The 15,096-nt window shown below is 39.5% G+C and overlaps 1 protein-coding gene across 1 annotated transcript in view; it reads left to right on the plus strand.

Annotated features, from left to right (window-relative positions):
- Nucleotides 1-8,197: 8,197 nt before the first annotated feature.
- Nucleotides 8,198-15,096, plus strand: part of cngb1a (cyclic nucleotide gated channel subunit beta 1a) — a gene marked incomplete at both ends in the record, with an annotated part of 35,108 nt that continues 28,209 nt past the window's right edge. The window contains 7 exons of the mRNA XM_084053739.1: nucleotides 8,198-8,331; nucleotides 8,564-8,693; nucleotides 9,060-9,096; nucleotides 9,191-9,224; nucleotides 11,185-11,257; nucleotides 14,826-14,850; nucleotides 15,012-15,090. Coding sequence (XP_083909865.1) covers nucleotides 8,198-8,331; nucleotides 8,564-8,693; nucleotides 9,060-9,096; nucleotides 9,191-9,224; nucleotides 11,185-11,257; nucleotides 14,826-14,850; nucleotides 15,012-15,090 — 512 coding nt within the window. The remainder of the gene's footprint in view (nucleotides 8,332-8,563; nucleotides 8,694-9,059; nucleotides 9,097-9,190; nucleotides 9,225-11,184; nucleotides 11,258-14,825; nucleotides 14,851-15,011; nucleotides 15,091-15,096) is intronic.

Raw genomic sequence — 15,096 nt, forward strand, 5'->3', positions numbered from 1 at the left:
TTTGAACATAATTGGCACTAAAGAACAAACCTTCAGCATCTGCCTTAGATCATCTAAATAGGGCCCTAGAGTCTGTGTTGCTCCTCACAATCAACCTGAACTTTTGGCTGAAGGGTCAAGGGTGGTGCTGCTGGTGCTGGAGCAAAAGCCATGGGGTTCGTCTAGCTCTGGTCCATATAGCGTTAGAAGGAGGAGAACTCCTTCTATTTATTTGATTATGAGATATTTTGTTTGTAAAGTTTAGATTTTGTGCTAAGGGTGGCCTTGAGAAAAAAGGTCATTGGTTAGGCGTTGATACTCCATGGAGCATGAATGTGCGCAGTAAGTTTCATGTCCACCAATCACATTTGGAAATATCTTGTGTGCTAATGGAAACTTTGGCCTATGGGTGGCACTTAATGGAAAGGCCATAGCATCACCAAAATTAGTAGAGATCAACTTTCAGGGAGCATGAAGACCCATAGGAAACCTACACAGTCGGCTAGTTTTCGAGATATGTTGTTAGAGACCAAAGTGGTGAACGGGCAGGCCTGCCCAGATATGGATCTAGCCTAGTCTTTCCCCCTCTTGATGGAGATGTATATCTATATTTATTATATAGATATATATAATAAATAATACATCTATATTTCCATCTTCTATCCTCCTTCCATAGAAGGATTATCAATTCAAACCGTTTAACAGTCTGGTCGACCAACTGGTAGAGCACATAAGTCACTATTTCTCATTGAAAACAATGCTGAACTTAACTCAACCTGATTGAGCCCTTTCTACCATTTGGTTGAGGTATGTTATGGCAAAAAAAAACGTCCACTAAATGTCACCGTTTCCCAGTCACATGGATTCTCAGGTAGAGACCTTTTAGGAAGTGAAAATCAATGAAAAGTGGATTATTTTTGGTTGAAATTTCAAGATTTTTTTTCTTCATATTATCGTCTGAGAGGTGTTACTGAACATGATTAGGTAACTTGATACAATAAAAAAAAAATCTAATAATGGTCTGTTTGGATACATCCTTGACCTGTGCATCTCAAATTCCTCGCTGGTCTACAAGTGGGATTGTGTTCTACAGAACGGAAAACCAACATCTCTCAAAAGGTTCTGGCTGGCAGTTGCCCACAGTTTGAAGCAAGTTAACAAGCAATCATTCATAATTGGTTATCATTTTCCTCTACACTATGACAACTGTGGACATTGGCCACATCGCTGTGACAAGCAGGGACAAGCATTTTGATTAATTAATTAATCAAAATTAATCAATTAAAGTCCCAGCCCTATTTCTTTTATAGATTATTAACATTTCCAACTTGTATACATAGTCATGTTCATAGACAGAGATATGTATGCATAGACATGTCTATAGTTTTCAGTGAATGCATATGAATCAATGTAAATGCATGAAAACACAATTTTACCACAAACCGAGTAAGAGACATCTCAACCGTTTGATAGACACCTATATTTAGAAAACTGTTGGGTCTGTTAAAAAATACATAATTGATTGCTGTTAGTATTGCCCCAAATAAAAAAAAATGCAAAGACAAAAAATGTCCACTGCTTTTTTCTTGGTGTGGGTTAAACATGGATTTTGCTCTGTAGGCTACTTCACATCGGCCTTCTCTTCGGAATGTCATTGTTTGTGCAGAGGCTGACTATGACTTTATATATGAGTCATATGTGATGTCTAAGGTGAGTCATACTGTATGTGATGTCAAAGGTGTCACACATGCAGCAATGTGAGTGATGATTTGAATGATAAAAGAGGATGTTAGCGTGGCCATGGCAAAAGCGGTCCCGTTTCTTGAGCAGGTGAGAAATAAGAGAAGACGACAAACAAAAACAGCTTCGGAGAGTTTTCTATCACCTATCACACTGAATAAAGAAGTTGCTGTTTATCTTTTTGTTCCAGATCTGCAAAGCAGTGTTGCCATGTCTGCTTATTATAAGCGACTCTGGGCTTGTTTTTCTGTAAATTAATTGCTTGTAAATTATTGGTAAATACGGGTTGTGGTTCTTTGGGCTTGTTTCTAAAGTGCAGTTGCTTATTTGGGCTAATTGTTTCCTACTAATGTTTAACCCAGTGGTTCTCAAACATTTTAATGTCAAGGACTCCCACATTAGGACTCCCTCCCATCAGAAAATATTCAGATGGGGGACAGGGACACCCATACCAGATTTGTGTTGTTAAAATGTTTCACAAAATATTCAAGATATTGCATTTTTTTCCAATGTTTTTTTTTTTAAATAACAGATCTGCTATTTTCAAATATCCGGTGCATATAGGTTTAAAGTGCTCATGTGGCCTCCTAATGTCTCTTCTTTTGGGCTTGTTTTCATAGACCTGGTCCCTTGTTTCTCTCGCAAAACCTGGCGACACTGCTGCAAAGGACTAAAGAATGAATGTGCAGTTGACCTGTCTGTAGCCAGGTTGCCTACATGGCCGAATCCTGTGGAGGTAAGGGTAAATTCTTACTTTCAGAATTGATTGAATAATTGATTGGTTGAATACTTTATTAAAGACAAGCACAGAAGTACAGTTCAATGCAAGGTCTGTTAGGAGGATTTTAATCAATTCATCAAAACATTTAATGACAGACACATATACACTACTATGCAAAAACATCAAAATCAGGCTTTGACTTTTTACAGGGGCCAGTTCCAAATTGCAGCCACCTGTAAGTGCTCTAGGGCGGTTTTGAAGGAGAGTGACGATTCACATGTTTTTGTAACTGTTGGTAGGGTAGGGCTTGCCACATTTTTGTGGCATAGCAAAATTGTACTGTGTGCATGAGTGTAAAGGAGGGAGTGAAGCGTGATACTCTACTGTCAACTGTAACCCATTGATTTCAATCATAGATTGCTAAATGGGGAATAGCTTAAATGATTGAAGCCAGAGTGTAACTCCCTCCAAGCACAGATAGACACAAGTGGTTTCCCTGCTACTGATTTATTTGAAGGTGACTTCAAATTCCTCCAAATACACCGTGAAAACTAAACAATAAACATAAAATAACCATGTTACAAAAACATACAGTAAGTGACACCATGCACAGCATGTAGAATAGACATTTACCAGAGTAAAATACAGGCAATTCAAACAAACACATGCCTCGTTGGCTGCATGCTACACATAAAGGGACGGCATAGACTCTTCAGTCTTCTGGTCCTTATAACCCTTTCTTATGACTTTAGACAGTCTCTTGTGACCAACACAAAGGAGCCTCTGCACCTGTGAATTTGTACTTCCATGTACTGATGTTCTCATGTCTTACTATCAAAAACGTTGCTGCTACTTGGTTGCTTATTGCAAAAGTCCTGTGTGAACCCCATTCACATCAGAGCAGACCAACGAGACACAGAACGTGACTTTGACACTTCAAAATAAAAGTATTACTGCAACTTCACTCAAAAGACATGAGATAATGTACACATACATGTGACTTAGAATAGGCCTACTTCTTAATGATGAACTTACACTTAGAAAAATAACAAATTATTACAGTAGCAACTGTTACTCAGAGGTCTCTGATAAAACTGCTCTGTGTTGGTTTCAGGGATGAAAAGCTGATGAAAAGTGCATGTTTCCTGGTCAAGTCTTAATTTGAAATACTGCTGTACTGCAGTGCCATCTACTGGACACACCACAACTACATACCATAATAGATTCTGTCACGTATCATTTCTTACAGTGTTTCCACGTTTGTATGTGCTTGATTCTATGTGTTCATGTTTGAGATATCTTTATTTCTTATTGAGATGTCTTTATGTTTGTTGTCATCTTCACGATTAGTTTGAGAGAGAGAGAGAGAGAGAGAGAGCATGTGTGTGTGTGTGTGTGTGTGTGTGTGTGTGTGTGTGTGTGTGTGTGTGTGTGTGTGTGTGTGTGTGTGTGTGTGTGTGTGCGTGCATCTGTGTGTGTGACATGGAAAGTGTGCTCATGGTGCCAGTTCAGCCTGCCTTGCCACTTTAAGTATGATTGTTTTGAATAGCCATGTATTGCTTCGTCCAATGCATTATGCAGAGTAGCCTACTCTGAGAAGACAGCAGTATGTCTACTTTCATCATCTGACTCACAATTTTATATAATGTAAACATCTATACTTGTTATATTTAGCCATAATGCTGCATATCTTTCTTTTATTCCTGGGTTTTGGTAATGAGTGAATACATGGTTTCAGCCTCTGAAACAAGGCGTGTGTGTGTGTGTGTGTGTGTGTGTGTGTGTGTGTGTGTGTGTGTGTGTGTGTGTGTGTGTGTGTGTGTGTGTGTGTGTGTGTGTGTGTGTGTGTGTGTGTGTGTGTGTGTGTGTGTCAAAAACACTAAACAAAAATGGTACTATATAGCGTTAGCCGTAGCACTATCTTATGCCGTTATCTTATTTGTGTTTTTTACATAAATATTTATCATTATTGATGTCCCAGTTAAGTTTAGTCTTTCAGTGTGGTGAGTGATGTCATTTTGGACAGTAAAGTTTATTGTTATAAACTGTAAAATATCCTAATAGCCAGAGCCATTATGACGTTGTGCAGGCATTATCAGTATGTTATGAAGTTCATGGAGTTCATGGAAGGTATTGTCAAGTGCAACTGTAGTAACTAGAATTACAACTGTCCAATCTTCTATTTCGCTGACGCTGTACTTAACCTTGTTAGCAGCTAATCCTCCCCAGGCCCACATTACATTAACAGCTTTAGTCCCAGTGAATGCAGCATGGTCATACACTCACACGCAAATTAGTAGTGATTACTGTAATTCATTGTATGTACTTACAATGTACATACAATGAATGTATGTATATTACAAACATTAGTCACCGGGTGGGGCATGTATGTCCAACTTGCATCATTCCCAACTTGCATCCATCGTTCCCAAGTAGGCCTGTGCCCAAGTCCTACTATAAATGCATGAAATCTCTGTCCGTCTGTCTGTGCGTGAGTGCGTGTTTGCATGCGTCTGTAGTTCACATATCTTGAGAACCGTACTACCGACCGACCGACCGACTAGCGGGCTAGGGAGTGCCGTGCCAGTTATCTTTATTGCTGTGAGCTACTGTAGCTCCTTAAAGCTGTATTATGTAACTTTGTTTAGTGAATAAAATGTTATTTTGTCCAATCTGTATGACATAGTTCAGGGGTCTTCAACGTTTTCAGGCCAAGGACCCCTTGGCTGAGAGCGAGATAAAGCAGGGACCCCCATTATATATTGTATAGAATATTTCTTTTTTCATAGATTTCATAGGCAGCGTTAATCCGACAGACCTTTTCTCCGACTATGTGGCATCCGCGTGCGGTTAGGGTTAGGGTGCGGGTTTGGTTCGGGTTTACTGTTTAATGTCGGAGCACTGTGCTGTCGGAGGAATGCGCTGTCGGACTAACGTATTGCACCCGCTTCATAGACTTATTTCACAGCACTATCATGTTGGATTCATGTTCATGTGTATTTCCAGACATTTAACCATGCACTTAAACAATACTTAGTATACCTGACCTTTCACTCTGTACTTAGCCTGCTCTTTTTCCCCCCTATACTAAACCACTTTGCCGAAAATAGCAGATCTACAATCGCACAACGCCTCGCAGTGCGAGGCGTTGTGTGCTTGTAGATGTTTGGCTAAAGTTCCCCTCAGTATAGGGATGCTTGGTTGAAGTGGTTAATGTAAAAATCACACAAAGATTTGGCGGACCCCCTGCAGTAACTCTGAGGACCCCCTAGGGGTCCCGGACCCCCTGTTGAAGACCTCTGGCATAGTTAGTATGTTAATACAATATAACTAATATATTTGGGGTTGTATTTGGTATCCCAGCACTTCTATTGAGACATTTAGATCCTGTGTCTGGTTTGACACAATCTTGTTTTTGGTTTGACACAAATTTTGACCTGAAGGTCAAAATTATATTTCTCCCCTGAGCAAGCAGGCAAGCTCTATTATCTCAGTGGTAAAGTTTTCAGCAGTTGCGCAGGAGACCCGGGTTCAAATCTGGGGCAGGACAGGAAAGTTGCTTAGTGCAGCTTTAACTGCTAGAGGCTGCACTGTTTCTCTCTAGGGTCCTGTAGAACAGGATGTGGTATTACGGAAGATTGAGGTTGCTCTTTAATTTGTGACAGTGACCCATCCATCCGTCACTGCCTTAATGCTGTGATTTGAGGTGGCATTTTGAGAGTGGGAGTGAAAGTGAATAGTTTTTTTCATAGATTCTGTGCATTCACACTGATGTCTGATGTTGATGAGTGAACATATACTGAGTCTGACATAATTATGTTTATTATGTTCATTGTATTAAGGCAAATTGTTTCTTATAAAACAGTTAAGTGGTAGGAATCAACAAGCTATAGTGTTGTGACATACAGTTCTTGAGCAGGTTTTACAGCAATATCTTGCTCTTATTCAATCTTATTAAAAATCTGAAAACGAGAAATAAAATACCGTCAAGAGAACATACATATGAGTTTCTGCAAACTGGGAGAAATGATCCATGTCTCCTATGAGTCCACATATGATGGTGCAGAACCGTGACTTACTTTGAGCGGAAAGTGTTCCCGACGTATTTCTCACACTAATCTAAGGCCCGTTCCCAGCCAGCTCTGTCCTTCAGTCAGTTAATCCTGTTAGCAGAGCCCATTGAGTTATAATCCTCCCACAACGCTCAGATCTCTGCAACCTGCACACTCTTAGAGCCTTTGGGATGCTGGACCCTTGTTGAAGCCCTCAGGTAAGCTAGATGGACCCCCTGCAGAGCCAACCGACCCTACCCTAAAACCCCTATTACACCCCCAGCCAGATATTCCTAGGTCCAGTGGTCACCCAACCTATTAGAACACACTACTATGGTTCTTTGTACCACCTGTCTAGCTAAGCTACATACACATAACATTTTGGGTGGTCTGGAACTACCGCAGTTGAAGACGATTATATTTAACAGATCTATGTAACATACACATGCTGTGTCACAGTATAAGAGTCAATGTGATATTTTTGTTGCTGCTTTACTTTGTTTTGTCACGGTGAATCTTTCAATGCTACAGTAGCTATACATCTTACTTTGTGGCTACTGTTTTTTATCGTATTTGCTTAATCCATTTTTTGTATGTGACAGAGGCTAAATCTTGCATTATGGTGTGCTTATGACATGCACATGGACATCACAATTACTTTGGACTAACCAGATTGTTATAGCACAAGTGCTGATTTTCAACACATGTCCGCAGGATGCTTTTCTTTTGAAAACACGTCTCTATTACTAATGAGCTCAATTTAATTGCTGAAGACACCACTGAGCCAGTGTGACTATTGTGTTTGACAGTCCTAGTGATATGACATGGGCTAAATATCCCTCTCTACCTGCGCTCTGTCTACAGTATGTCCCTGTAAACAACACGGTGAGGGGATGATCACAAACATGAGGGGGATGGGGGGTGGGGGTGTAGTACGGAGGCAGCCTGCTCAGCAAGTAATTGGCTGGCTTTTTCCCGCTGGCTCTGAAACACTGAAACCAGATGTTGATGTTGTTTTCTTTACTGCCTAAATGTTGGCCATCATCACAGCTCGCCAATGGGACTGTGCTGGAGGAGTTATTTACTGCTATAGCTTACTACTGAAGCTCTGAAGCTCAGCTTTACATTAGGTTACTTTTGAAGCTCTGTTGATGCTTCTTCAATGCAGTGACACAGAAATGATATAAATGAGCATCTATGCACAGTTTCACGTTGACTGTTCTCTCCTTACGCTCCTTGTAAGTAGGTGCAAAGGGACTTTTTCTATTAAGGATCTTTAAAGCTAAATTACACTTAGGTAGAGGTTTGAGTTGTGTGCACCTTGCCATGATGTACAGTAACTACAAATATTGGTGAGATCCTCAATAGTTGATTTGTTGCTTAGTAATTGATAATCAAAAAAATGTATAATAATAATATCTAAAATGTATACCCAAAGACGGTTTAAATGGGGGGAGGAGAAAACAACAAGAGTCAACTTTATATAAAAAAAAGAAAAAACTAGGACTAAGGAATAAAATCAATAAAAACAGTGGAATGGTGGCTGAGACAGGGGGGTGTGCAGTGAGCTGGGGAAAGCCATATTGAAGAGGTGGATTTTGAGAGCGGTTTCGAAGGTTTAGAGGGTGGGGGCTTTTCTGAGAGATTTGGGTAGTGCATTCCACAGGCTTGGGGCAGCTAAATCAAAAGCCCTATCACCCCAGATATGGTAGTTGGTCCTGGGGACCTCAAGGAGGTTGGCGTCACCAGACCTGAGGGAGCGGGAGGGGACAAGACATTTGAGGAGTTCAAAAATGGTCTCCCCATTGACTTACATTGCACAGTGAAGCAGGAGTCAAAGTCATTCTTTTAGCAAATAAACAAATGCAACTCCAGATCTTCTTCCTAATTCAAATAGTAAAATCAACATTAAGTTGACTTTTTTATTTGAATAAAAACATATACAATATTTAACATTATTTAAGGATATGGTTTATATTTTCATTCCTACTTCATGCAGAGATTACAGTAGTAGATTACAGAGCATAAAAAGTGTGGCTACACAGACTGACCATCTCGTTGTGTGCTGCAGGATGTTGAGCTGGGTTGGAAAAGTGGTTCCCCAGCCCCCCGGGTCTCCTGCTAAAAGCGAACCAGAGAAACCGCAAGCTCCACCACCACCACCCCCTCCTGTTAAAGGCCCGCCTCCTACCCCAGAACCTGTAAGTCATGCTGTCTGTCTGTCTGTCTGTCTGTCTGTCTGTCTGTCTGTCTGTCTCTCTCTCTCTCTCGCTCACTCTCTGTGTGTGTGTGTGTGTGTGTGTGTGTGTGTGTGTGTGTGTGTGTGTGTGTGTGTGTGTGTGTGTGTGTGTGTGTGTGTGTGTGTGTGTGTGTGTGTGTGTGTGTGTGTGTGTGTGTGTGTGTGTGTGTGTGTGTGTGTGTGTGTGTGTGTGTGTGTGTGTACTGATTTATCACCTACACAGATTTTATGAAATAGTAATACGTCAAAAGGAGAGCTTTTGATCACCTGACCATTTTACGTGTTCATCGTTTTCCAAACTATCCAATAATTCTAAGTTTCTTTACAGGTGAAGAAGAAGGTTCAAGCAGCACCCAAAACAAAAGGTAAGGCATCATTGGGACACATCTAGAAGCTCGACATAATCCGGTCACTCACCCTTCGCAACTAATCCAATATCACTCCTCCCATGATTCACAGCTCCCAAAGCCGAGAAGGAAACTGAGGAGAGCAGGTGAGCCCTCTAACCCTAAAGTTTAGGACCCATATTGGCCATATGTCATACTGTAGTCGTGGGAATGTCAGGTGACTTTGGCCTTCCCAACTGGCTTAGCCTCATTTTCAGCTTTTACTCATCTCCGAGGAGAAAAGCCTGGTCACGAACTTAATTATCTCGTTTCATTCACGGAGAATGTAAACAAATTTGTAAAGCGTGTTGTATTTCCTTAGGCGGTACTTCCGCCAACTTCTATTTAGACACTCAACCGGCTAGGTCTTGCCCAGCGTGCAACTGGCCAGGACAGACAGATTCACTGTGATTGGATCAGAGGATATTCTTGAAATTGTCTTCATAACCTCTATTTAGCTCAATTGTCATGATATGGCTAATGGTTTATGTGTCCAGTGGTAGAAGGCTAGCCAAAGGACTGCAGTATTTGAATGTAACAACCATGTTTTGGCAATTACTTTGTAAAACATACATTTAATTATTAAATTAATAATGAATAATTAAACCTGAATGTCAGTCACAACCACTTCTTGATACACCATTTGATTGTCCACAGTACAGTAGAGTATGTTGACAACATAACTGCAATGTCCTGGCTTTGAATTGTGGTGTAATATGTCACTACTCTCTCCACTTAACGCAGGTTAAGAATATTTGTTTTATAAATCCTCAATCATAGATTTTATGTCAAAGATTGTGAGTCCCCAGGTTGTGAAATGCTGTGATCCATCCAGATGCATTTATGTGCAGGATTTAAAGGCAGAGCCAAGACATAGTTTTAAAGGACAATAACAGTGGTCTGGCAAGTTCAGTCCTTTGACGACAACTCTACTTGACATTACATTATTGTTTTTTACAATTTCGAGGAAGCCATTGGATTCTATTCATTTCAGTATGGTTGCATGAGATAGAATAGATGATCCAACACAGTGAACATTATGGCATCTTCATTTTTGGTCAAAGTTACATTATCGCTACTTTAATGCATTTTAATCTGATAATAGTGCCTGGAGACGGAAATTTGACCATGTCTAAGTTTATGTACTTTCATGGCTGAAACTGCGAATGGACAATGACATGTATTGACAGCATTATGGTCTTTTAAGCCACTCAGGTCACTACACTGTTAAATCAAGACAATATTCCTAATTGCCAATGTACATAAAATTCTACAAACCTTTGACCCACTTCAGTATTCAATATCATTATACATTTAAGGTTTTGAAACCTAAAACACATAAATGTGAACTTCTACTTTACTAAGTAAACTGTGAAGTTCTGGTCAATATTCAGTGTAATGTATTTGCTCATAATATCGTGATTCTGTAAACACTCCTACAACTGATACAGGACCTTTATTGTGACATGTACAGTAGCTACATGTAACTCACTGTCATCACCAGATCTGTATATACTTACATAATTAATATTTCTTCATATTTTACATTTGTATTTCTATATTTTTGTCTTTGATTGTGTTTTGGTCTGCATACTGAGTTAACTTCCATTTGTGAACATACATATAGTATGACTTTGATTCTGGTTGTACACAGTACAGTCTTCAGTGATAATGTATCCATTTGTACCTGTGAGAGTGTACAAATGTACACTATCTGAGTTAAATTAACCCTGAGGTTTTTACTGTGTAAACTTCTTGTTTGCCACACAAAAAGTGGGGAGTCCAAGGGTTCCCAAGAGGCAAAAATCCAATGCAAAACAGAAGAGCAGAGAGACCACTGTACAATGCAAGAAATAGTTTTAATGCCTTCAAATACATATAAGTTTACATATACAAAACTCTAGAGTTCTGTACTTGACTTGTGTTGCCAAGTAGTCTGTAAGATTTTAAGTTTGTGTTCAAGACATAAGTAAAAATATACGTATTTGATGCCATTAAATTTTTTTTTTAGCATTACCCCTCTTCATCTGTTTCGCATATTCTTCTCTTTTCTTACCATGTGTTCAGTGGACAACCACGGGTGTTGACATGGATCTCGCAGGGCATTGCCAGCACCCTGCCTCAGCCTGGAAGTACCAAGGTGAGTGCTGCTACTGTCTCTGTGCTCAGTGTCCTTGTTCGCTTTAATTATGAGTTCTTTCTGCATGTGATTATTATTATTGTTATTATTATTACATGTCTGTATGTTCTACTCCTCCCCTCTGCCTTCGAAATTCAGCAAGAAAATGTAGTAAGGTAAATCACTATGCATTTTGTGTTGTGCGTGTGTGTGTGTGTGTGTGTGTGTGTGTGTGTGTGTGTGTGTGTGTGTGTGTGTGTGTGTGTGTGTGTGTGTGTGTGTGTGTGTGTGTGTGTGTGTGTGTGTGTGTGTGTGTGTATGACTCATAAGTTTTCATGTCCTTGGGCCTTGTTTATCATAGCCTATGTCCTGTCATGTAACTGGAGGCTATAAGGTTCACTGATGCATTTTTTCTCCTGTACTGTAGCTCCTCTGTGGCCAGCAATAAACCAGGAGAAGAGTGAGTACATACTAATGGCATTGCTATCTATCCGGCTTTTCCTAATACGTTGCCTTAGGAATCCAAGGGTCCAAGCATCCGCATGTTGACTGCACATTCACGACTGGCTTAAAAATAACATACATGCTTATTGCTTAGATTAGAAGACAGAAAACACACAGCTATACATCCAGTGATGTAAAGTAAAGCAATGTTGAGGTATTATTACTTTACTGGAGTATTTACAATTTTCAATACTTTATACTCCACTACATTTCCACGGCAAATATAATTTTACTCCACTTTAATTATTTGAAACCTTTACTTACTTGTTACTTTGTAGATTTTGATTATTGAATCAACACGTTGTGACGCAAAGCGACGCGTTGTGAGATTGTAGATCTGTTATTTTCAAAGGATTTTTATAAATGTTATTAAAACTGGTGAATGGGATCTGCATAATGAGTACTTTTACTTTTGGTACTTTAAGTACATTTTGATGCCAATACTTTTGTGCTTTTACTCAAGTGAATTTTGAATACCGAACTTGTACTTGTAACAGACTATTTATATTTTCTACAATAGGGTATTGATACTTTTACTTAAGTAAAAAAAATGGAGTACTTCTTCCATCGCTGTATACTGTACATCAGTGGATGAGAATGACAGGGCTTGGTTATTTCAGCAAGTAAAAAAAAAGAAAAGAAGCTTGAAACGCCTTCATTGTGATTCATAGCTGCAGCCTATACATTTTCAAGCTTTTAGTTGAGTCAGTTGTCATAGCCATTGTCACTGGCATATAATTAACATGGTACTCTAAAGTGGGTCTACATTTGAAATTGGGCTGACCTGCCGGGTCACTTGGACCATGGTTTGAGCTCAATTCTATCAGCCAGAGTCATCTTAAATTAGCATTAGCATTAGGTTTTGATTAAACATGAATATGTATTGCTGTTTATGATGACTGCTGTTTTAATGGACTTCAGAAAAGGAATGATTCTGAAATTGATCATAATATGAATCCAGACCAAACATGGGCTCGTTTCATGAACTAGCTAGTTTCCGCCACAGCTGCTTATCACAGTGGTTCTCAACCTTTTCAGGCTGTGACCCCCAAAATAATCATTTCAACTTGTCATTGAAGTCAACCTGTGGGTCTCGACCCACAGGTTGAGAACCACTGGCATTTGGCTTTTCCTCCACCAACAGCTGGCTGCAAATGTTGCTGCTTTCTACTTGGCTCTCTTGTGCCCTCTAGTGTACACCTAGGAAAGTTGTCAATCTAGTAAAACAGACCTGTGTAGCTACAAAGCTGCAAACTTGCAACTGTACTTGGACCGCTTGTTTCCAGTGTTGCCATGTCGGCATATTATAAGCGGTTTTGGGCTTGTTTTTCTGTAAAGTTGCTTGTAAATATTGATAGTTGCGGGTTGCAGTTTTTTGGTCTTGTTTCTTAAATGTAGTTGCTTATTTGGGCTTGTTTCCTAATGTTGTTTAAGCCAGTGCATGATTCTCAAACATTTTCATGTCAAGGACCCCCAAATTAATATGTATCTGTCTGCGGACTGAAAATATTTTGTGCCAGGCACCCGAGTACCAGATTTGTGTTGTTAAAATATTCCACATTCGTTAAATGTTTTCCAAGATTCATTTGAAAATTGCAGATCAATAACAGTAGATCTGCTATTTTTTCTTTTTTTTAATGCATAACATTTTTAAATATGTCAATAATTTCTTTGTATATTAAATGTATTTGTCATATCTGCCCTGTGCAACTTTTGATCACGAAGCCTAAAAGGCAAAACAGAAATTACATTTGTATTCATTATGTTCCAATGTTCAGTGTGTCAAAAACACAATGAAATCGTTAATCGCAATTATGTGTGTGACAGTTGATGTCAACTTAAATTTTGTAATGGTCACAGCCTGGGGTTCAAGTGGTTCATTTTCTTCTCCATAGGCCAGCGAGTGGAGTAATTGGTCGGATTGTTCAGGTTCTGGAAACAGTTGTTCCACTTCCACAGCCTGCGGTCAGGGAGGAACCAGATCCTCCTGAGGTGACAGAGGTAAATGTTTAAAATCCAGTGGTGTAAAGTAAATAAGTCCATGTACTCAAATACTGTATTTAAGTGCAATTTTGAGGTACTTTTACCTTACTGGACTATTTCCAATTTTCTATACTTTTACTTCTACTCCACTACATCTCAGAGGCAAATATTGTACTTTTACTGCACTACAATTATTTGAAAACTTTAGTTACTTTGTAGATTTTGATTATTATTACAAAACATACATTAACCACTTCAGCCCTATTTAAACTTTGGCTATTTGAAAATAGCCGAGCTACAAGCTCACAACGCGCCGCGATGCGGCGCGTTGTGAGCTTGTAGATCTGCTATTTTCAAAAGATTTTTTATACATTTTAGGCATAACTTTATAAACTATAACTATGACTTAACTTGTGAAACAGGACATTCTGCATAATTAGTACTTTTACTTTTGGTACTTTAAGTATATTTTGATGCCAATACCTTAAGGGTAAATTTTGATTACTGGACTTTAATTGCAGAATTGATACTTTTACTTGAGTAAAAAATGTGTGAGTACTTTTTCCAACACTGTTAAAATCCCTTGAAAAGCTACTAATGCACAGTGGGCCAGTAACTGTACACAAGATAAACCTTTATTGATCCCCTTAGGGAAGTGCAGGAGTCATAGCAGCAACAGCCGTAAGAATGAAAAACAGCCAGGTAGACCTTTATTTATCCCACAGGGTTAATACAGTTTCAGTTTGACCCAGCTGATGGCTGCTAGGATGGGCATGATGAGAGCTCGGCGGGGAGCTGTTAAAGTAAAGTGTCTTGCTCAGGGACACTTGCCCCCAACAAATTGTTACAACTCTTATAAGACTGATGAATAGCTTTTACAATGCAGCTTGGTGTGGATTTTCTCCACCATACACAAAAAGGCAGCAGTCTACAGTACAGTACCAGGCTATACGTGGGGACTGTAACGACACAGTTTTACTACTTTAACAGATTTTCATCGTGCATTTTCAAAGGCAAATCCAGGGTTTCCACAGCACTTTACATTACTCAAATTAGCTTCATGCTTACTCTATCTAAATGTTGTTGGTTTTCCTCGCACCAGGTGTATGAATTGGCCGCAATACCAGGTGAGACATTTTGAACCAAATGTTAAATATTTGTTAGTTTGTTAGTTTGTTAGTTTAATAGTTTGTTAGTCTGTTTGTTTCATTCAGCATGGATAGAGCCATATATACAAACCAGATCCAGGAATGCTCTTTGTAAATCCATATGGTCCTCCTCTCTCTAGATGCAGAGCTACTGCCTCATATTCCTGTGGTGGAAGTGGTTTCGGACGAGGACGACGAGGACAAGCCGTTCCCCCCCAGGTATCT

Source organism: Gymnoscopelus microlampas, assembly GCF_963454915.1.
Source record: "Gymnoscopelus microlampas genome assembly, chromosome: 1".
Lineage (NCBI taxonomy): Eukaryota > Metazoa > Chordata > Actinopteri > Myctophiformes > Myctophidae > Gymnoscopelus > Gymnoscopelus microlampas.